Source organism: Corvus cornix, chromosome 2 (genome assembly GCF_000738735.6).
Source record: "Corvus cornix cornix isolate S_Up_H32 chromosome 2, ASM73873v5, whole genome shotgun sequence".
Taxonomy (NCBI): domain Eukaryota; kingdom Metazoa; phylum Chordata; class Aves; order Passeriformes; family Corvidae; genus Corvus; species Corvus cornix.
Genome location: NC_046333.1, coordinates 24104145 through 24126689, shown reverse-complemented (window position 1 = coordinate 24126689; position 22545 = coordinate 24104145). Strand labels below are relative to the sequence as shown.

Sequence of the window (22545 nt, the reverse complement as noted above, 5' to 3'; positions counted from 1 at the left end):
TCCATACTGGCTGAACAGCAGCCAGCCTCTGGTCTACAAGCTTGTACTTTGTTAAGCAGTTTTTTCTTGCTCCAGTGTACCTGTAAAAACACTGAAATACAAATGTGATCCTTTTGTCTGGCAAATTAATCTTAACCTTTGCACAGATAAAGGTTCTGTGGTGTCTTGGATGTCCCCTTTTCTGCTTCTCAAAAGATTCAAGATTTAAGGACCTCATGTTTCTGTGTGTTCTGCTTGTTAGCATTTTGCTAAAAACAATCCTGTCAGTTGTTCTCCTTTCATAGTGTTTGTTCACTTTTTGTTTTTGTAGTAACATGCCTTGTTTTCTTCAGCCTCCTTTATTTTTGTTATATTCACAGACTTGAGAAACCTAGCAAACCAAACAGTTTCCTGATGACTTAGGTACTGCTCTTTCATGTTGGAAACTAGTTTTGTTTAAAATGCAAGGCATATATGAATATCAGCATTTGCTTGGGTCATGTTAAGGAAAAAAGTGATAGATGACTTCATACCTTTTTCCTTCCTTTCTAGTTAAATTCTGTTACCCTCAAATAATAATTTTTCTAAAAACTCTTTAAAAACATATTAAAGGATTGCCAGATGAATATTTATGAACCAGAAATTGATCTCACAGCCTTGTACCAATTTACTAAATCAGGACCTACTTTTTATGTCACTGTTTGAGAGTTGCATTAAATGCAGTTCTAGGTCTCCAAATTGTAGAAAGCACCACAAAACAGCAATACCAGGTTCTAAGATGATATGGATTCACAATCTGTAGGTTCTGGGTGTGGGCTCGGCAATCACGGTGGGCGCCAGACTGTAGGTTTCTGGGGTTCTGGGGTCCAGTCGGGACGGCCGGACGTAGACGGTAACGGATGGAGACGAGAGATCTCTATAGGCAGGTCTCGGGACACAGCCGGTTTATTGTAAAGGGCGTGGGTATTGGGGCACTGCTCAGAGCTGCTAGACTCAGCTCTGAGCAGGCCCAAGAGAGCAAAAGAGTGAACGGGTGAGAGAGAGAGAGAGGGTGTAAGAGCAAGAGTAAGAGCAAGAGTAGAAGTGGAAGAGAGAAGTATGAGAATCGAAGTAGAAGTGAAGAGAGAATGAGAGAATGTCTGAAGTCCTGGTTACAATACAATAAATCATCTTCTGTAATGAATATTCTAATTGTCACTAACCAATCTAATACAAGATACAAATCCTATAGCATTTACATACAGCCTATAAGAGTTCTTATATTACCATAGAGTGTTACATCTTAACTTCTAAAAACTACTCTTTGGACCCCTTCTGCTGAGCTAGTAGGGTCTGCTCTGACCCTTGGACCTGCCTGCTAGCAGAGGGTATTGTTCAATCAAAAGGGGATTACTTCAGTGGCCATACCATTGTTTTCTAGTTGTTTAGTAACTAAGACCTGGTATTTCAAAAGTGGCTTTCATTTCGATGTTGCCTGTAGTTTTCATATTCCCAAAATCTTTTGTCAGGCAATCATATTTCCAAGGCTTTCCTGTTTCATCTTCCCCAACATCAATCCATATGTTTTCCCCAAAATTTTTGATCAGTTCATTGTGATTGGTTCATTTGCATGACCCTTCTCTGCCACTCTGCATCAGTCCAGGTACCATCTGCACTTGCAACAGTCAGCATAAAAAATTTGAAGAGGTGTCTATTGTAGCCTTGCTTACAGAATTTAAATCTATATCTGAAGTGAATGAGACTGGCACACCCAGTAATCCAGTTGCCCTCAGATGTGGGAATGTGCACATAGCCAGAAGTACCTAGTACTGCAAAAAGGTGATGCATCCCAGAAAGCCTGGTACTGATAACAGAGGAAGCAAAACCGTTTGAGTGATATGGTTAGAGAACATCTTTCTAAACACATCCATGGATAGGTTTAACCAGTGGTTATCCCAAAGCATTCTTGTGATGGAGCACCACCAGTGTCTTGGTTTAAAAGACAGGTGTCTGCCAAGGAAGGCAGAAGCCTCCCTTGAAATGGAAAACGCAACCCCCTTCCCTCTGAATTATTATAATTTTGAAATTAAGGGGCTTTCAGGCAAAGATATGAGGAATAGGAATAACAGTTTTTTGCTTATATATATATATGTGTGTATAACAAGGCAAACAAACAGCAATAACTATGGCAGTAACAGCAAACAATCACAAACCCAGTCCCAGCCTTCTCGGCTGTCAGGCCCTTTTCCCCTTGGGTGCAGTTCCGCTCGCAGCCGGCAGGGGCGCTGGCGGCTCCCGGTGAGCAGGGCAGGCGCGATGGTTCCCCCGCGGCTGCAGGGGGCGCTCTGGAGCGAGCTCGGGGAGCACGCGGCACTGGTGGCCTGGGATCCCAGGGAGGGACGGAACAAAGGCTTCACAAACCCCTGGGCACCTGATCCTGGTGTCCGGCCGGACCCTCGGGAACAGCAGGGATGAGCACAAATCCCGGGTGGCAGACAAGATGTATTGAACTCCGGAGCTGCGGTAGGAGCCCCGGGATGTCTCAGTAGGCAGGGTGTGCAGAGCTACAGAGTAGCAAAGGCTCGAAGCAATGGTGGGGGCAGGGCGGCTGCAGCCCGGCTCCCCAGCGGGAAGGGAAAGGCAGGCTTGGGATCCCGGGGTTTTCCCTGAGGCACCCAAGCAGATGGTGAAAAGGTCCCTCTTTTAGTAAGGTGGGGTATTAGAGTCCCAGTGCAACAGCCGCTCCAGTGAGCAAGCTCCACTCATGGTAGAAGGAAGGCAGCTGAAAGCAGAAGCCTCCAGCAGTGACGAACTCCCTCCACAAAGATGGGAGCCCTCCTCTCCCTCCGCCAAGAACGCCAGCCAGCCAGGAGCTGTACCCAACCCCTTTTTCCCAGTTTAAATCTCGTCGTATCCCCCACTCTACACAAGAAAACCCAGGTGAAAGAGAGTAGCCAGATGGACCCCTTCCCCTGTGCCCAGGTCTTTTGTTTTTCTTAAGCACCCAGTAATTTGTCCCCCTGGCAACCTATATGGGGAAAATTCTTTAAGAGAAGAGAAAATAGGAGAACTTCTAAAACCCCAACAACCAAGAGCACCATATTGGTCTATATCTAGAACAATAGAATTTAAGCAACATGGTGACCTGTCTGAATGAATCTGTTTCAGGTAAACTTATCCATAGGATAAGTTAATTCATGCAGTGATGCTATTATGTTGTCTGTGTTTCTTCTGGTAATCTAGCTAAGTGCAGGTGTTAGTGTTGAGCCTCAGCCTGTATTCAAGCATGCTGAGTGTTAATGGTCCAAAATCACCAGCAAGTGCATGCAGTTCAGGCTTATGAAGGAGCAAAAGAGGCCTGTAATTGAAGCAAGGAAAACAGCAGGTATTTTTTCCTCACAGAGAACCAAAATGCAGGGAGATTAAAACTAAATTTGCATCTTAAGTGAGACTCATCAATTTGCATGAAGAGTTTTTAATATACTTTTTTTCTTTTCATATCTTTGAGGCAAATGTGGGATCTTTCCAATTTAAAAGCAATTCTGCATCATCCCAAAGGAGAGAGCCAGTTCCCTGGTTCTGGAAGAGTACTGCCAGCATAGTTTGTGCTGTGTGCTTTGTGTCTTTTATCAGAGTCCTGACTTGTTTCATGTGCAACCATTAACTGATTTGCAAGAACAGCAACACTTGAACCAAAAAATACGTACTTTCTGCATTAGGTTTGAACTTAACTTTTAACTCCTACATAAACAATGAACAGGTAGATGTATTTTGGGGATACAAGAGCCACTTTCATTCTTTGTTCAACTGAGAAGTGATTAAAGTGCTGACAGTACCTGAAATAGAAAATGAACATTGTCCAGGGGCCCAGCTGTCTGGTGGTGATGCATATGTACATTTGGAATAATGTTTAGAGCACATGTTTATGGTCTGCTCTGTGGTGAGATACAGCTGTTACTAAAGGAGGAACTAAGAGGTTCACTTCCCCTAGTTTGAGGTGATTCATTCCAGAGACAGAGAAGGTAAAGCATTCTGGGATCTGGGAGCTTGAGAACAGCAGCTGCTAAATAAAAGTAAGTGTTACTGCTACAGGACTTCCAGAAAGCTTTTCCTGCCTGAGAACTCCATTAATACATGAATTCTTGAAGATGTGGACGAGTGTCCAGCCTGATTGGTCAGTGCAGGAGAACAACTTTTTCTAGCAGCTGTTTATTTTAGGAAAAATGATGTCAGTGATCTAGAGACTGAAATTCACTCAGCTTTGTTTTAGATATTGAAACAGACTCTGAAAAGAACCACTGTAAGGGAATAGCTTGTAGACTGAATTAGCTTTCCAGCCAACATGTTTCCACTCCTCCTTGGCTGCAATAATGCAGATTTCCTTGAAAATGATTGTCTCCTCTGGTTTCTCCCTTGTGCTTAGATTTTCAGTTGCTTTTTCTGGCTGATACAAGTCTCACAAGTCTTTAGCAAGACTACTTACCTCCAGGAGCAGAAACAGTGGCTGCAGCTCAAACAGCAGGAGTTAGAGACATTTCTGGCCTTTTTAAGCTTGGGGATTTGCCCTAACTTTGGTTTTCCTATGTGCAGAGCTTTGCTTAGAGAATATTAGTTGATGTAAATAAGCCAGTGATTGACTTTTGCAGAAAATTCCTGGTCATGCCTAGTAAGGAGGTGAGTAGCTTCACTTTGGTTCAAGAGCTGGAAATACAAACCACATATATTTCTCTATGGATTTTATAGGAGTTATACAGGAAGAGTTTGTAAGGAATGAAGGCCTGTTATTGTTAGAGAGGGAGAAAGGAAAAGACAAGCACACATAAAAAGATTTAACTTCAAAAGAATGCAGCTCAGGACTTGTCCAGGTTTGCCTGAAGGTAATAGTATTTATTTATGAGGTTGATAAAAGATAATCCAGATCTTCTGTGATGTTTCCTGCTGCAACATGAACAAGGGTACAGTTTGAAAAAGGTTGTGTATTTGCAATCATCTTTTGTTCAGGTGGACTGCATCAGAACAGCTCTTGCTGAATTTGTGGTGTATGAGTTTACCTAGCTGGCTTTCATTTGTGTGCGTTTTCCCAAGCGGTGGGTGGACAGTGGGTAACTGTGGGGACAAGTCAAAAGGCTTAAAGACTGAAATATTTTTAACTCACAAGCCTGCCTTTGGGTATTTGGATTTCAAGGAGAGAAGTGCTGGGAAAACACAGGCTTGGAAGGATGCCACTAAATTTGGTATGCGTTAGTATTTCATGTCCTAATTTTTAAGTAAGTTGCTCTTTGTGTATCAGGTATAGGGGTGAAAATACACACATACCCTTTGCTCTGAGATTTTCAGTTATAAGAGAGTCCCTGATACTGGGTGTGTGTGGGGGTTTTTCAGGTATTCAGATTCAGCATGGGAATGTTGTTGGGCTTCAGCCTGGGCAGTTCAGAGAGTTGAAACAGCTCCCGAGAAAAGTGGTCAAGTTGAAAGAAAGTGGGCTCCTTCGGTTTGGTTAATTAAATTCCAGCATTACTTAGGTCACCTCTGTTGTGATCTTGTTTTTTGACAGCTGTGTTACTCCCACATTGGATAAAATGAGAGCAGGGATTGAATTGTGCATGGAGATGAGGTATTGAATTTGTAAGGCCTTTGCAGTACCATTACTTAGCAAGGTGTACAGAATAAAATGTTGCACTGCTGTTGTATTTTCTCATTTTCTTTTGTCAAAATGTTCCTCTCCTATATGCATAGCTTTGCTTTTACAATTGAGTTGATTATCACCTTTTTTGGGAAAAAACATACATGAAGACCAGAGTAAAGAGAAGTCTGAAAGTCTTAGTGCAGAGGTATTCTAAAATTATGTATAAGAAAAAGGTAGAATACGAAATAAAGATGTTATATAAGAGAAGACCAACTACAAACCCTTGCATTTTGTAGATTTGTAGTATTTGAATAGTTTATTTGTCCTAGTTTTATGAACAAACAAACCACACATATATATATCTTTTATATATTTATACTTGCATATATTCATAGTTTTTATATATATAGTTTATAGTTTAATAAGACCAAGTGCAAGGTGCTGCACCTGGGTTGGGGCATCCCCCAGTATCAGTACAAGCTAGGTGATGAACAGATCAAGAACAGCCCTGCTGAGAAGGACTTGGGGGTGCTGGTGGTTGAGAGGCTGGACAAGATCCAGCAATGTGCTCTTGCAGCCCAGAAAGCCACAGGTGTCCAGGCTGCATCAAAAACAGCACGGGCAGCAGGGTGAGGGAAGTGATTCACCCCCTCCACCCTGGCGAGATCCCACCTGCAGTGCTGCATACAGCTATGGGGTCCCCAGGAAGAAAGACCGGAGGAGGCCACCAAGTTCGTTGGAAGGATGGATGGATTTCCTTATCTCCTGTGAGGAAAGGCTGACAGAACTGGGTTTGTTCAGTCTGGAAATGAGAAAGGAAAAGAGGGATGACCTAATTGCAGCCTTCCAGTACCTGAAGGGAGCCCACAAGAAAGATGGAGAGAGGTTATTTAAAAGACCATGTAGTGACCGGACAGGCTTTAAACTGAAAGAGGAGAGATTTAGATGAGATATAAAGAATAAATAGAGGGTAGAGAGACACTGTAAGAGGCAGCCCAGAGAAGTTGTGGATGCCCCATCCCTAGAAGTGCTCAAGGCCAGGTTGGATGGGGCTTTGAGCAACCTGGTCTAGTGAAAGATGTTTCTGCCCATGGCAGGGGGGTTGGAACTAGATGATGTTTAAGGTCCCTTGCAACCCACACCATTCTATGATATATTGTATGATGGTAGTTAAAATTAAAAACTCCAAATTAATCTAAGAATGATTTCCTACAACTGTGCAAATCAGAAAATAATTTTGTTATGTGCAATATGCATTTTATTTTCACTATTAGAAGCTGCAAGCTTAAATATCCAGACTCCTGAGGAGCAGCTGGATTTTTGTTTAGCTGTGAGTTTAATTGTTTCTTATCTGTTTATAAAGCAGAATGGTATTTTTTGTTTCCTGAAAAGGCAGCTGTCTATTAAAGCAAATTGTCTAGTTGCAACTAAAATTGTTTTGACCCACAATCACAATTGTTTCCTTGTGAAATCTAATAATAATTGTATTGCTATTTAAATTTAGAGCCAAAAATCAGCAGATCCCTAACTCTTCTGTTTCTCACTTCACTTGTAGAGCCATAATATGGCTCCTAAAGTTCTAGCATAAATATCAAAAGTAATGTCTGTCAGGCTCACCATCCTGCTTGTGATCAATGAGACCTCTGTTTGGGAAGCCATTATTTCAAGAAATTGCTTTAGGGATTTTTGAAACTTGGTAGTGGACCAGACTTTCAGCATTGATGTCTTTTTTCCTAAAATGGTCTGCCCACACTGACGTGGGGTGGCCCAGCCCTGGGACTGGCTCAGGCTTTGTGCTGCTGACAGAGTTTGCAAAATTCACTCTGAAACAGTTTCTGATTGTGAAATTCAGATTTATGAGTTGTTATTTTTGTGAGCCCAGAAAAACCTGCCTGAAACAACCTTTGACGAAGTGGAGCCTTTACCTTGAGCAAAAGCCACCAGGCAAAAGAGAACCTGGCTTGGGTGCTCTGACTTTTTAAAGAAACCCTGGCAACCCCTGGCCCTGTTTCCAGCCATGGTTCTGGGTCTTAAAGAGACAATAACAATCTTGGGCACAGATAGATATGGAATAAATAAAATTTTGGTTGACCAGGAAAGATACTTTTAAACTAACTTAAAAGCTGTCTGAGAAGTAGTTTAAGGCTAAGGTTTGTACTAACACATAAATGCAATACTTAATTTTCTGTTTGTGGGTTTTGCTGTTCTGTTTTTTTTTTTTTTTCTAAATGAAATTTTCAGTAAACTGTACTTGTGTCTCTTCTTCGGAGTGGAAGCTTTACAGTTCACAGCTGGAAGACCCCCAAACATTTGGGGTTGCCTAACATTCCAAGCAAGATGTAGAATAAATTTGGTAATTTTGTATTAGTGGAAAAAGTACTGGACAGGGTTATCTCTGAATCTACAGAGCGCACATGTGCGAGACCCTTGGGTCAGTAGTGCACTGTCAGTATATCTGTCTTCTTGTCTGTACTTCTGCCACTATGCTTGCATGGTACTGTGTGATGATACTGGGAGGGCTAAGGGAGGGAGATACACAAAGGTTTTCCATTGCTTCCATGGCTGTACTTGAGAATTTGACAGTTTTTTTGTACTTGTCATTTCCACAAGGAGAACCAGATCTGCATGCTAGAATGCTTGATCTGGAGTGAGGTATTTTATTTGATCTGGCTGAGCTGGAGTTCATTTTCCCTTAGCAGCCCTCACAATGCTGTGCTTTGCATTTGTAGCTGGAAAGGTGTTGATAACACACCAGTGTTTTGTCTGCTGCTGAGCAGCATTGGCACAGCATCAGTGCTGTCTCTTTAACATGCTCTCCTCCCTTCCTCCCATCAAGTGGGCTGTGATGTATGGGCAGTATACTGGGAGGGAACACAACTAGGCTAAAATAGCTGACCCAAATTAACCAAAAGGATATTCCCAACCATATGATGTCAGCTCAGATATAAAAGCTAAGGGAGGGAGGAGGAAGAGGGGAATTTGTTATTTTACAGTGTTTGCCTTCCGGAGCATCCGCTCTGTGTGCTGAAGTCCTACTTTCTGGGAAGTGGATGAACATTACTCTCTGCTGGGAAGAAGAGATTTTTTTTTTTTCTCTCCTTTGCTTAAGCGTGTGCAAACCTTCACTTTTTTTCTTGCTTTAATAAACTGCCTTATCTCAACCTACTAGGTGTTTTCCATCCTATTTTTCTCTCTGGTGTCCTGCTGGGAAAGGAAGTGATAGAGTGGCTTGGTGGGCACCTGGCATAAGAGCCAAGGTCAACCCACTACAGTCTTTAAGCTGACTAGCATGTTTACAGCACAGAACCTAGTTCTGAGTAACAGAACAGTCAGACAGGAAGACTTTGTAATAGTTCAAATTTAATAGTTCTGTATTTACTTCACTGCATTCCAGTTCAGACCTGTAACTTTTTCAAGTTTATGTTGTGTCAGGATATACAACTGTTCTAATCAAAGCTGGGTTTTTATTGTTTTTTAGTTTTTAAACTCAAAACTAAGCATACAATAAAAAAATCCACCTAACAGTTACTCCTAGTTCTGGTTGGGTTTTTTGTTTTAAAATTTTGCAATTTATTGTGGTAACTGTATAAAATACTTCCACATGAAACACCAGGTATGCTTCATTGTCCTAGAAGGTAGTGAGAGCTTATGAGAAATCACAGCATGAAAGAGCCTGAGAAACTGTCTGTTGGCTGTATTTTTGATACCTATTTTTTCATAAATATTATTTTTAAGTATCTGTATACAGATATTCAACCTCATGCATAGCAGCCCTTTTCACCATGGAATTTACACATCAAACTTGATCCACAGAGAAATTTTATAGCAAGGGGAGCTGCTTTCCTTTTTGCTCAGTCTGATAACTTTTTCTGAAAAGGAGTATTTTGGTGTTTTGCATGTGCTGTTTTTAAAATCAACATCAGACAAATGATAGTTCCTAGTCCTTAGAAAGTAAAAGATTGTGCTTTAGTTTAGGTAAAATCTATTAAAATTATCATATAACCTTTAGTATGTGTACTAGTTTGAAAACAAACCAGTGGGAGGCACCAAGTCAGAATAACAATTTAATGGGGAAATTAAAGAAAAGGAAAAAAAAGTCTAAAAGAAAACACTGGTTCAAACTGACAGAGTCAAGATACAACCTGAGTCCCTGTTAGGCAGGGTGGTGGTAGCAGTCTGGTAGAATGGTGGCTGCAGTCCTCTGAAGTGGTGATCCTGTAGAAAAAGGGTCTGCCCTTCCTCAGAAAGTCCAGTGGTGGCTATGTAGCTCCTGTCCTCTGGAAATCCAGTGGAAAGGGTAGTTTCTGGTGTTCAGAGTCTCAGATTATATCCAGGATGGTATGCTTGGTTCCTCCCTCTGGGTGGAGCATCTCACAGTGGGGTAATGAGTCATGAGGCCAAGTGTTGATTAGGCTCATTAACAGAAGACGGTCTGGAGGGGAGTTATCTCTGAGTCATGCGGCAGGACACTGATGGGCCATTAACAGCAAGATAGTCTGGGGGGAGGAGGCAAGGAAACACTGCCCCACCTGATTTCAACAGCTCATGAGGATGGTAATAGAATACACTGCAACCCAGGACAGTATGTAAGTATATTAATTGATGGAACCTTGTCAGTGTGTCCCATAATGAAAACTTTTTCTAACCAGACCACTTTTCTTGCCATTATAAAAACCAATGAATTCATTACCATTATGAGTACAATTTCTGCATAATGCTTTTTCTAAATGGGTATTGCCTAGAAAAGCTTTGTAGTTTTGAAGTTTATAATCATGATGCCATTTTACATATATTTTGAAAATATGTGATAGAGTTGATGTTGAAATGCATTGGGCTTGCCATGGGGCTTTTGATTCTGAAACTACAACAGTTGTAGCTGATGGTTCCTTTAAGAAAAGTCTGCCTGTTCCTAAATTGTAATGGTTTAATTTTCTTATTCTCAGACTATGGGTAGGAAAAGTTTTTCAGAAACATCTGCTTAATATAAATATTTGTGTAAATGAATGTTAAATCTTTTGAAAGTAGAACTACTTACTTTACTTTCTTGGCTTTACAGACACTAGACATATTTATTCCTAAAACTTTTCTTAAGAAATAGAATTGTGCTCATTTTCAGCACTGGATAAAAATTCAGTTGCCATACTTTAACCTCATGTTGGCCTAAACCTGATGTGTTAGGTGTGATGTGTTAGATGGGAGTAAGACAAACATAGTTACTTCCGTGGAGGTTTCCACTTAAGTTCATTAGTCCTTTTTTGAAGCAAAAACATGACATGCATACCAGATCCTCCACATATGTAGAAATGTCATACTCTTAACATTTACTCATGCATTCCTTTGTGAAGAGTGTTTATGTATATTCCAAGGACTGCAGTTCCAATTAAAAGCTTGTCTTTTCCTTGCGCCACCAAGAAAAGGAGAAAATGATTCTTTGTAGTATAGTTATACCATCAAGTTATACCATCAAGTAAAAATGGATGAAGTAGTAATTACAGAATATATATATTTAAGGGAAGTATTGCTGATAGGTTTCTACCATTCTGGCTCTGAGTGGAATGCCTAGTAGCTATCTTTCAAATTTCTAGTGCTGTAATAGTGGGATTCTTTAAATTAGTATGAAGAGTTTGTGGAGCCATAAACATGCATTCAAAACAGCATAAAAAGAGAGGATTTGATCTTGAGCTACAAATGGCATATTGTATTTCCATCAAGAAAAGTGTTGTAAAATTAAAGAAGATAATGTCATTGGTGTTTGCTGTAGTTATAGAGTTGATTTAGTTTGGCAGAAACAGTACCGTTAGTGTTAATAATACTTGTGGCACGACACTAGTCATAGCCCTTATATGATGCCTTGTCCTTATCTCTCCCTTTCCTTTTTACTTTTATCTCCACAGTGCTGCATACCCAAGGTCCCATTGATGGCAGTCTGTATGCAAAAGTGAGAAAGAAGAGCTCTTCAGACAGCAACATCCCTGGTGTTTCTCAGGGTGTTCATGTTACAGGCAGTCCTGATCACAGTGATCACACCCTGTCTGTCAGTAGTGATTCAGGACACTCCACAGTTTCCATCAGGACAGACAAGACTGAGGAACGCCTTGTCCCAGGAGTCAAACGGGGTCTGAGCCCACAAGAGAAGGCAGAACTGGACCGACTACTTAGTGGCTTTGGTCTGGAGGATTCTGTCAGCACCACCAAGGATATGACTGATGCTCAAAGCAACTACAGTGCCACTCACCACATAGTGCCAGCTCAAGTTCACACGAATGAAGTCACCAAAATGAAGGACAGGGAGACTGATATTCTGGATGACGAAATGCCTAATCATGACCTTCACAGTGTGGACAGCATTGGGACTTTGTCTTCCTCAGAAGGGCAGCACTCCACCCACCTAGGGAACTTTAGTTGCCACAAGAGCAGTCAGAACTCACTTCTTTCAGATGGCTTTGGAAGTAATGTTGGGGAAGAGCATCACAATGCTTTTTCTGCAGACCTGGGAATTGGTGTGGATTCCCTCTATGAGAGATCATTTGGAAGCACTGAGCCAAAGTCAACTGAGCAATTGCAACAGAATCCTTCTGTCTTACCCCATCCACAAGCCTATGGACGAAGTAACTACTCTACTCAGACCTGGGTATGCCAGCAGCAGATGGTCACTGCTCACCAGTATGGTTTTGCCCCAGAGAATGAAATTAGGGTTGGCATTCATAACACTGTGGAGAATTTGGGCAGTGTCCAGAGCCAGTCCCACGTCCCAGGCACCCCAACACGTGGCTTTAGCAGCAGAGATGCTGTGCAGAGAGGGCTAGGAAGCATGCTGGGTGCTGCAGAACCTGAAGAACGTGCAAGTGCTGACATTTTTAAGTCAAGGCCAATGCCTCAGAGGAATATAAATGGCCTGGATCTAGACCAAAATTCTGGGGACTTGCCAGCTTCTCCAACTTTGGATATTGATCAGTCCATTGAAAAATTGAACAGGCTGATCTTGGAGTTAGACCCTACATTTGAACCTATCCCAACCCGCATTAACACTCTCACCAGTGACAGAAATCGAGTGAATGGCTTTACCAGCCGTGATGCACACATGGAAGAGCTTAACCGTAGTTCTGGCTTCCATGACAAATTAGAGGTCACAAACAGGAATCCCTCCTGGCATGGTAAGCTGTAATACTTTCTGAAAATAATGCTCTTTCTAGCACCTGTGTGTTCATTACATGGTATAGCAGGACCCTCAGGTCATGACTTAAAACTTTGACAATGATTATCAAGGGATTATTTCTGATGCCTTCTTAACATAATCATCCAAGATAGGGAATCAAATTGATGTAAGATAAGTGAGTTTTGCAGGTACTTGCCTTTTTGCTTGAAAAAAGTACTGTTCAGCAAGTTCTTACCTGTTATAGATCATCTGTTGGGATTTTTTTTTCTGCTGTGAGTTTAAGTTATAAGGGACCAGAATTTGTACATTGACACATTTTTAGAAGGCATCGGTGGTGTACGTTTTTAATATTACTTTTTTTTATTATTTCCATTTAAAGTAGGAGAAAAAGTTCCAACAACTTTATCTTCAAATTTAGTGTAATGATTCTGGCATTAAATTTCTATGCAATGTTTTCACAAATAATGCAATATTTACCAGTAAAATATTTTAAGACATGCTCTTTCGGAAAGTTTTCAGTATAAAAATTTATAAGTCACAGTGCTTGTTTGTTGTCTCTGACTCTGAAATGACTGCAGCTGGTGGAATTAAATATGCAACACTTGCTGGCTCTGTTGCCTAAGTAATACTACTAGAACTAGCAGCTTTGCAAAAGGATGAGTAGTCTGCCTCTGGCTAAGTCCACTAAACCTATTATTAATGGTATACCTAAAATTTATGACAAGTAACGCTCTTTCTGGTCTAACTGTCATGTTTGAAAATTTTATGTGGTCTAATTTCTCTGGCAAAACATACGCCCTTACTTTCCTTTCTCTCCTTCCCTCTTCTTCTTCCTCTTCTTGTCTCCAGTCATCGTGCAATGAAAGACTTGCTTGTGTCTCCAGGATTTAATTCAGTATTAGCCAGCATGACAAAAGATGTGCCCATGGCCTCACTGGACACAAATGAGCTGCGTCAGCTCAAGCCCAGTAGGATATGCTAAACCATTCAATGATGAATGGGCCTAACTAGTGTGTGGTGTCTGTTCACGGGCAGGCCTATGTGATCAAGGATGGTGATGCTTGTAGAGAAGGTGAAATCACAGTTCTGTGTTTAGGAGGGTAACTGAACACGGAAGAAGTCCAAAAATCCATTATGAATATATGTGAGATGCTTCGCTGCTTATTTTCAATACACAGTATGTATTTTGTGGCATTAGTTTGTAATTCTCTTGAATCTTTCCAAATTATTAGCTGATGGACAGATAGAGATTTTTCCAGCAGGAGAGTGTTGGAAAAGGGTCTGTGGACTCCAGTGGGGGGAGGAAGAAATTGCAGTCCAGCCAATATGGTTGATAAAAGCAAGCTCCATTTATTAGCAATCCAGAGGCACTTATATAGTATACCAGCTTGTTAAGTGGCTTAAAACTTATCAAAGTGCATTTCTGCTTCTACCTAATTGGACTACATTGGCAAGCTTCTACTAGTTATGTTATGATTAAAAGAATTCAGACTTCACCCTCCCTTCTCTCCTGGTCAGTACATCTTATCTGCACAGCTGCTTCTCTTCAAAACTCCCTTTTTGTTTCTCAGGCCTGTTTCTCACACAGGGATTTTCTCATGGAGACAGTTTCTCACACTAACCTTTGCTTGCAAGCCTATTGCTTGTACAGTTCTTTTACTGATCCTATAATTCTATCAATGACCCATGCCCCTGATCCTCTAACCGTTTCCCAACAGGAGAGAACTCTTCACTTTATATACAGTAAATCTAGTGAAGTGTTGGGGTCCCTCCCCTGCCATGGAGCCCTGGGAGAGGGGCCCTGAGGGGACAGACACGGCGTTTCCCTGCCCCTGCTCAGCCTCGTTCCCATTGGTTGGTTTGTGTTTCCCTGCACGGGCAGAAGGACCCTTGGTCCCGTGACTGAAACAGTTCCTCAGCAGAACTCCAGCCATGCGGCTGGAGAAATAAACATCTCTGAAACAGCTATCAAGAATCTGCCTGTCCTATATATTTCCTTTCCACGGGACTCCTGGTTTGATATATGCGTGTTGCAGTATCCCCACTGCAACATAATGGTGGTGAATTGAGAGCAGAACGATCCCCGATCCCTAAGCAAATGATTTGTGTGAGTAAACCCTGGAAACTTTGGATTCCTCTTCTTGGTTTTGTTTTGCTGTTCCATATCTAAACTATGGAGGAACCGTGGGAAGACTCTTGGCTCTCAGAGCCACATATGGACATTTATCTTAAACTTAAAATGATTCTTGAACAACGATTTGTAAATTTTAGCTTGATTCAAGCTCAAAAAGAACTGAAACACTTCCTGGCATGGTTGTTTAAGAACTTTTTCTATGTTTCTTGGGATTTAATTCTTACGAAGGGCTTTTGGAAAACCGTTTGGACACAGTTAATACTGGAGTTAAAATATATGCCAATGGAAGAATATTTTCGTGAATATTATTTAATTACCGAGAGTGTTGAGCAATGTCAGTTGTGTCTTGGCGAAGGGAAGCCTGGCGCAGGGACTGTGCGGCCCAGGCCACGTGCACCAAGCCCTCTGCGAGCAGCAGCGAGGCAGTTCCCGCGTGTGGGCGGAGCCAAGTGAGCCGCAGTGCCGGCAGCAGAGCGAGGCGTGGCGGGAGCAGCGGGACCCGGCGGTGCCCGCCCGGTCCTGTGCAGTGAGTGGTGGAGCGAGCCCCGTGAACGCCCGACCGAGAGGGGTGGCGCGCGGGCGGCGCCTGGCGGCGATGGAGGTAGAACGGAGCCGCGCCCAGCCGAGACGCGCGCTGAAGCAGGGTGCGGGGGGGTCGTCGCTCGGGGGCCCGGCCGAGATGTGGGTACAGCGCCCTGCATTGGCAGCGAAGCTGCGACCAGAGGAGGCGACGCACGGAGAACTGAGCGGCGTGGCCCGGCCCGGCCCACGCAACCCCGAACGCGACCCCGGGAAGAGCGTGCAGGCACCAGCAGCCCCGACAATTCCAACATGGGAGCGACCGAAGGAGAGAGCAAAGACGCAGCGAGACAGAAAACAGCAGCCACTCGGAAAAAGGAAAAGATCATAGTAACTAAGATCTTAGGGATAGTAAAATGGTATAATGTTAAGCAAAATTATGGTTTTATAACAAGGTGTGACAACCAGCAAGACATATTCGTGCAGAGAACTGCTATTAAAAAGAATAACCCTGAAAAATGCATCCCAAGCTTGGGAGATGGAGAGGTGGTGGAATTCAAAATTATACAAGGTAGAAAAGGGTTACAAGCATCGCAGGTCACTGGGCCTGATGGTGTTCCTGTAAAAGGCAGTATATATGCAAAAAATCGTAGTCATGTTAGACAATATCTCCATTGTAAGCTCCCCCTACAGTGTCCCTTTCCTAATCTCACCTTTCCCTTTTACCCTATGTCCTATTACCCCCAGTGTATTCCTAATCCGTTTTTTCATCCATGGTTTCCCTCACAAAACCATGCTTTTGCCAATTGTTTCCCCAGAAATCCCTTTCCAATGCCGAGTGGGGGATGAAAAGGGGGAGGGAAGAAGTTAAACCCTCTCCTGCCTCAGTTTCCCCACAAAGCATGCTCAGAGAGTTCTGTCTCCCTTCTGTCAGCCCTAAGATGTTCCACAGAATCTGTTTGGACATTTAAAGACTCAGGAGGGTGGCTTGTTTTGTCTTGAAACTGTTCGTGTTATGTTTATCCAGTTGTTTTCATTCTCCTTTTATTAAAATAAAACGGGTGAGGTGTTGGGGTCCCTCCCCTGCCATGGAGCCCTGGGAGAGGGGCCCTGAGACACGGGGTTTCCCTGCCCCTGCTCAGCCTCGTTCCCATTGGTTGGTTTGTGTTCCCTGCGCGGGCAGAAGGACCCTTGGTCCCGTGACTGAAACAGCTCCTCGGCAGAGCGCCGGCCATGCGGCTGGAGAAATAAATATCTCTGAAACATCTAGCAAGAATCTGTCTGTCCATATATATTTCCTTTCCACAGGACTCCTGCTTTGATATATGCATGTTGCAGTATCCCCACTGCAACAGTGAAGGGGATAAAGAGATCATTTAGAATAAGCCACCTTTTACACTTCTGTGTTTAAATATATGAAGCTAAAAAGAGATACTTGAAATTTTCTCACAGATTCTGGTCATCTCCCAAAGGAAGTAGGAGTCACTGTAATTTCCCTTCCATTTTTAATGTCAGGTAAATAAAGACCAGTGAAAATAATTGTACTTGGGGAATGATCTGGAAGAGGATTTGTTTTAAATAATTAAATTATGGAATTTCTATATTTAAGGGAATCAAATATATATATATAGACAGCATTTAAAATCCTGGATATTTGAGAGGAGGTATCAGGGCATAGTATGAGAGAGTGTACTAGTTTGAAAGCAAACCAGTGAGAGATTCCAAGTCAGAACTACAATTCAATAGGAAATTTAAAATAAATGCAATAATACAGAAACACGGACAGAGTCAGAGCACAATCTGACACTCTGTCGGTCAGGGTGGTGGTATCAGTCCGATCAAATGGTGGCTGCAGTCCTGTTAAAGTGACAGATGTGGTTCTGTTGAAGTGGTGATCCCGTAGAATCTTCCTCTGAAGGTCCAGTGTGGTTATGTATCTCTTGTCCTCTGGGAATCCAGTAGGTAAGGCTGCCTGTGGTGTTCCAAACCTCAGATTATATCCAGGTAGGAATGCTTGGTTCCTCCCCATGGGTGGAGCATATCACAGTGGGATGATGTAGTTTTACGAGTCATGCAGTGAGACTTGATAGCCCATTAACAGAAGGCATCCCCAGGAGGGAGTTATCAGGGATGTGTCATGGAAGACATAAAGAACACTGCCCCACCTGGTTTTAACAGCTTATGAAGATGGTGATAGAATACATACTTTTGGTTACATCTTGCACTGTAACCTAAGACAGAGAGGAAAGACTTTAGTAGTCAGGAACATTAGAATAGCTCTTAATTAAACAAGATTTTAAAAATAATTATTATGGCTTTAGAATAATAATAATTATTAGATTATTATTATTATATATAATATATTATATATATTATATTATCCATTAATAATGGATAACCAAAACAACACAAGTTGCTCACAATGGCTGATCTTACAGAGTCAGGTTTTAGAGGGAGCTTTATACTCTGTGACTTAAGCAGTCCTTGACCTAACAAGTATATTAATAGAATGAATTGGCCTGTGATAAAGAGAGTTGGCAGATCAGGACTGAATGGTTTGAGTGAGGTTGATTGGATGAATGAGAGATTCTGTGTGAGCAGGAACAAATAGTGCTGGAGGTGAATGGGATCAGTGTGATGCATGGTGTGTGTGCATCTAACTTGAGGGTTGTGTTACATGAGGATGGTGGAATTATCTGGTTTCCTGCATGAGTGTGCAGAAAATATATGCCTTAAATGTCATGTGCATGTTTCCAGTGCCCTACAAAGCTGGAAGAATGTGCATAAGAATGAAATGTGTGTGTGTCAGCTGGGATGTACATTATGGTGCATTCTTGCTTCTGTTTGCTCATATGATTCTGCACTGTGCACTGATTCTGCACCGATAGGCAACTACCTCTCCTTTCATGCTTCTTCCTAGATGTTTTTGTACACATATATCCTTAGCATAGGTCAACATGGCACAAACTACTGACTGCCCATGCAGCAGAGTTCTGGGTTCTGTCTGAAATGACGTCTTGGGTTAAGTGCTTAGCATTTTTGGATCATTGAATTTCTTTTTGCTAGGATGTATCTTTATGAACCATGTAGAACAATGGCTGATGACCTCTTCTCTCCTTTGGTGTTATATGTGTTGCTTAGCAGAGGTGAATCATTGCACTGTTCATTAAGATTTTTCCAGTTTTTATCTTTTACATGAGCTGAGTTATGGAGAGATGAGTTTCCGGTAGTAAATGAAGCTGCCATTTACTAGTAACACAGTGCTGCAATAGTGCTTAATTTTAAATGACAGGAAGTTTGTAGCATGAAGAAATTTCGATGTGTATATAAGCTTTTCTCTGCAGCCTTATGTTCCCCATTTACTTCATTCTCTGTGTATTCTTTTATGCCTAGTAACACATGACCTCAGTCTACTGTTAAAGATACTTGTAAGACTTATTTTCTCAAATTGGCTGTCTTTTACCACATGGCTTATGCTTATTTGTAAAGAAGGAAAGCTAAATCAATGTTTTGCTTCCACCTACAAAACTGTAAAAGCAAGAATCTGCTAATAAATGTGGACAATGGAAAGGTTTTTACCCATTTTCATTATAGCCTACCATCATTGTAAACCATGTCTCATCTGTGCACCCCACCTTTTCACTGTTAAAATGTTACAATTTGCATCTTTAGAAAAATATTAGATGCAGGTGAGGAATTATGTGATCAAGCTAAGGCAGAACACAGAAACACATGCATTCAATATTTGGGGCAGCCTGTTTCAATTACTGTGACCGAGAGATGCATTTCTGCCTAAATTTGCCAGCATAAGGAAGAGAGAGACTGTGTTTTCCGTAAGGTTGAAATTCTATTGTTGCTCTCAGGTAATTCTAATTCTTCTTCATGCATGAGTTATGGTGTTTGAAGTTATCATCTCAAAACTTCCCTAGCCTACCTACGGTAAGAGCAACACAGATACACAATTCATACAGCCTTACATTTTACTTGGAATTTATATAGTTTCTCAACACAACACAGAACTGAGCATTAAACAAAGTCTCCCTCTCAAAAAAATATTGCGAAATGAGTAAAACTGAGGTGGCTTAGCATCTGGTTATATGTCTGCAATACCTTCAGAGATCTTTCCTCTATCAAAAATAAACCTTCAGACATGGTCCAAGATACAGTATCATAAATCATACTACAGTGTCTCTGCAGACAAAGGAGAGGGGAAGAAATCCTTTTTGCATACTTTATTAAATAATATTTTTTAAAAGCATTGAACCATTACAGATATTCCCATTTACTGTGCTATTCTGTGGGTAAGCACAGTCCCTCTGAAATAAGTTTTGAAGTGAGAGAAAAACAAAGCTTGTCCAACTTGTCACCTGCCTTATTTGTATGTACACTACACTACAAAACCTGTTGTAGTTTCCGTTGGATAGGAACATTTTGGTGCTTGACTTGGGAGTTAATTTTACAGTGGTTAACAGCAAATTTGAGTTTTTAGCTAAATTAAACGTAAAAATTGAAGTTCTGGATTATAACTGGAGTTTTAACTAGATTCAATTTTTAAACTAAATTAAATAAATAGTTATTTTAAAAGCTACAGTTAAAATTTGTATTTCAGTTACATTTAGCAGCACAGTAATTTTTAATTTATGTCATGTACTTACTCCACAGATTTTTATCAGTCCTGTAATTTTCAGCATGTGGGCCTGAGTGTACCATCATTATGAACTCTCTCTAAGGAGATACCAGTTTGTATTTTGCACCCGGCTTTCTCCCCATTCTTAGCATAATATAATGGGCTATGAAAGTAAGATGACAGACCTGCAGAGCTGCTGTGTCCTATGTGTAATGGTCTACTTGAATTTGGGGTAGAGTTTAGACTTTTTCATTTGCTTGTTAGACTAATTGGTTATAAGGAGTTTAACAGCTAGTCTAATAACTGTTAAAAATTGGGGTAAAAACAATAGTTTGCTTGTTAATCATTGCTAATTATTGGGTATTTTTTCAAGAATGAAGGGATTTTCTGACTTTAGCAGCACTTTGTGTTACATTTTAGAAAGGTTAAGGCATTGAATGTATCACACGCTTTTGTTCTAGTTAATCCCTTTGAAACAGTGTTCCTATAGCTCTGGGAATCTGAAAGTTTGAGCATATCAAGATTCTTATTTAGTACTTGCATCACAAATCCACCAAGGTCATGGGTTCAATTGCCATACACTTAAGATTTGGACTCAGGGATCCTGGTGGGTCTCTTTCAACTCAGAATATTCTGTGATTTTGCTTCAACTGGGTATATATTTGCTTATCCTTTTTCCACCACAGCAATGTTTAGCTCAAGTTTTGTCTTGCTATCTTTGAAGATATTTTTTCTTTCAGTATGTAATAGTGATTGTAAAGCTGATTCTAAATTCTTAAAATAGATTTGCTATGGTTTAAGTGTAAAGCTGTCTCAAAAGCTTGATCATTATATGCCTTCTTTAAAAATCTTAAACTTTGTAGAAGATAAATGGTGGCAGAGACGTAGATCACTTTTGGTTTGTATAATGTTGTTGATAACATTTTTTAGTATGTGGGATAGTCCCTGAAGGGTCCTCTGTTAGAAGTTAACTTATGGACTTATTTTTTCCTTGTTGCATTCTTAAGCCTCATGTTGATTGAATCACCTTGTTTCACAGTAATTGATAGGTCTTTTTAAACTGCTGTTTAGGCATTGGCATCTGGAATTTCTGCAATGTTAACACAGTTCTCCTCAGTGTTATTTCAGCTTTCTTGACTTCTGCTGAGGTCTGTGAAAGGGGCACTGGAAAAACAGCTTTGTGGAAATTTTCACTGTACCTTTCACAACAGAGCCCTGCATTTTATTGATCTGTGGGTAGAACTGGTAGAGAGCTTCTTATCTCATGCTAGTTTTCCACACCAGTTGGAGCTGTGGTAAGAAGCTCACTTGAAGTGCAAGCACTTTTCCTCTCTGTGTGTAATATGCTTGTACACAGAATGATTTCCAGCTTGTATATCTGCAGAGTCTGTTAAGTTGTACTGATTGGTTGATTAAGCATACATCCTAGTAAATTTTCCTTTTGTTTCTTCAAACAATATGTCATTTTCTTAAACCACCTAAAAGCTTGTCAGATTTTCTTGAATGTATAGATGTTTTCTTTTGTCTCTTGTGAAAGGGTTAGAATTGAAATGAACTGCACATTCCAAAATTCCTGCTAGGCAATAAATGAAGTTAAGTAAGTGAGAAGCTGCCTGTGAAACAATATAGTTAACATTACTTAAGCTCTATTCAGAGAAAATGGTCTTAACTGTTGCTCAAGTACGGATGATAGAAATTCAAGTGGTTAAAATCAGTTTTACAAGTTCAGACATTTATATTTCAGTGCTATAACAAGGAATCATGTTTGCAACCAGTTGGATAATTTCAGTAAAGAATTTTTAAAATAAGTGTCTTGTAAAAACTGAATAATCAATTTCTTTCCTTTTGATGGCAGCAATTCTTTCTTTCCAAATTTCCAGTACTTTCTAAGGTCAGTGTGAAATTCCAGTTAATAGTATTAGGGTCAAAGCTTGATAGCACCTTTTGATTTAGAAAAACAGAATGTCACCTATACACAAGCTTTGATCAGTCCTTTCATTAGAAAATTATTAATAAAGTCTAACAATCTAACACATTTTCTTAAAACTTTGAAGCTGATGTAAATATTTGCTAATTTCCAAAAGATACTGTAAATGGAAATGTGCTTCATCTTACATTTAAATATGAAAAATCTACAGTTAATGACTCCAGTTTTAAGTTAATTCTCGGTGATTTGATATCATGTGTAAATTGTGCTGCCATTGATTGAAGGAAGTATTGCCAAATAAACCTGCCTTATAAGGTGTATTTAGTGTTGGTGTGACCTCATGTTGAGTACTGTGTGCAGTTCTGGGCCCTACCATTTAAAAAGGATGTGAAGGTGCTTGAATGTGTTCAGAGACAGGGCTGGAAGGCATGTCCTGTGCAGAGTGGCTGAGGACACTGGGTTTTTCTAGTTCAGAGAGAAGGAGGCTGAGGGGTGACACCATCTCCCCATGTCATTCAAGCAGTTTGAATGAGTTTATTTATAGGGGTTTTAAAATATTTTCTGTAACATATTGCTTTGTTTAAAAAGCAAAAAAACC

The 22545-nt window shown here is 40.9% G+C and overlaps 1 protein-coding gene across 14 annotated transcripts in view; it reads left to right on the top strand.

Annotated features, from left to right (window-relative positions):
• The window catches only part of TNS3 (tensin 3), a 219277-nt gene that overhangs the window by 142464 nt on the left and 54268 nt on the right, over positions 1–22545 (top strand). For all 14 annotated transcript variants that reach the window (XM_039548564.1, XM_039548558.1, XM_039548563.1 and 11 more), the window contains one exon: positions 11479–12738. In XM_039548564.1, coding sequence (XP_039404498.1) covers positions 11479–12738 — 1260 coding nt within the window. The remainder of the gene's footprint in view (positions 1–11478; positions 12739–22545) is intronic.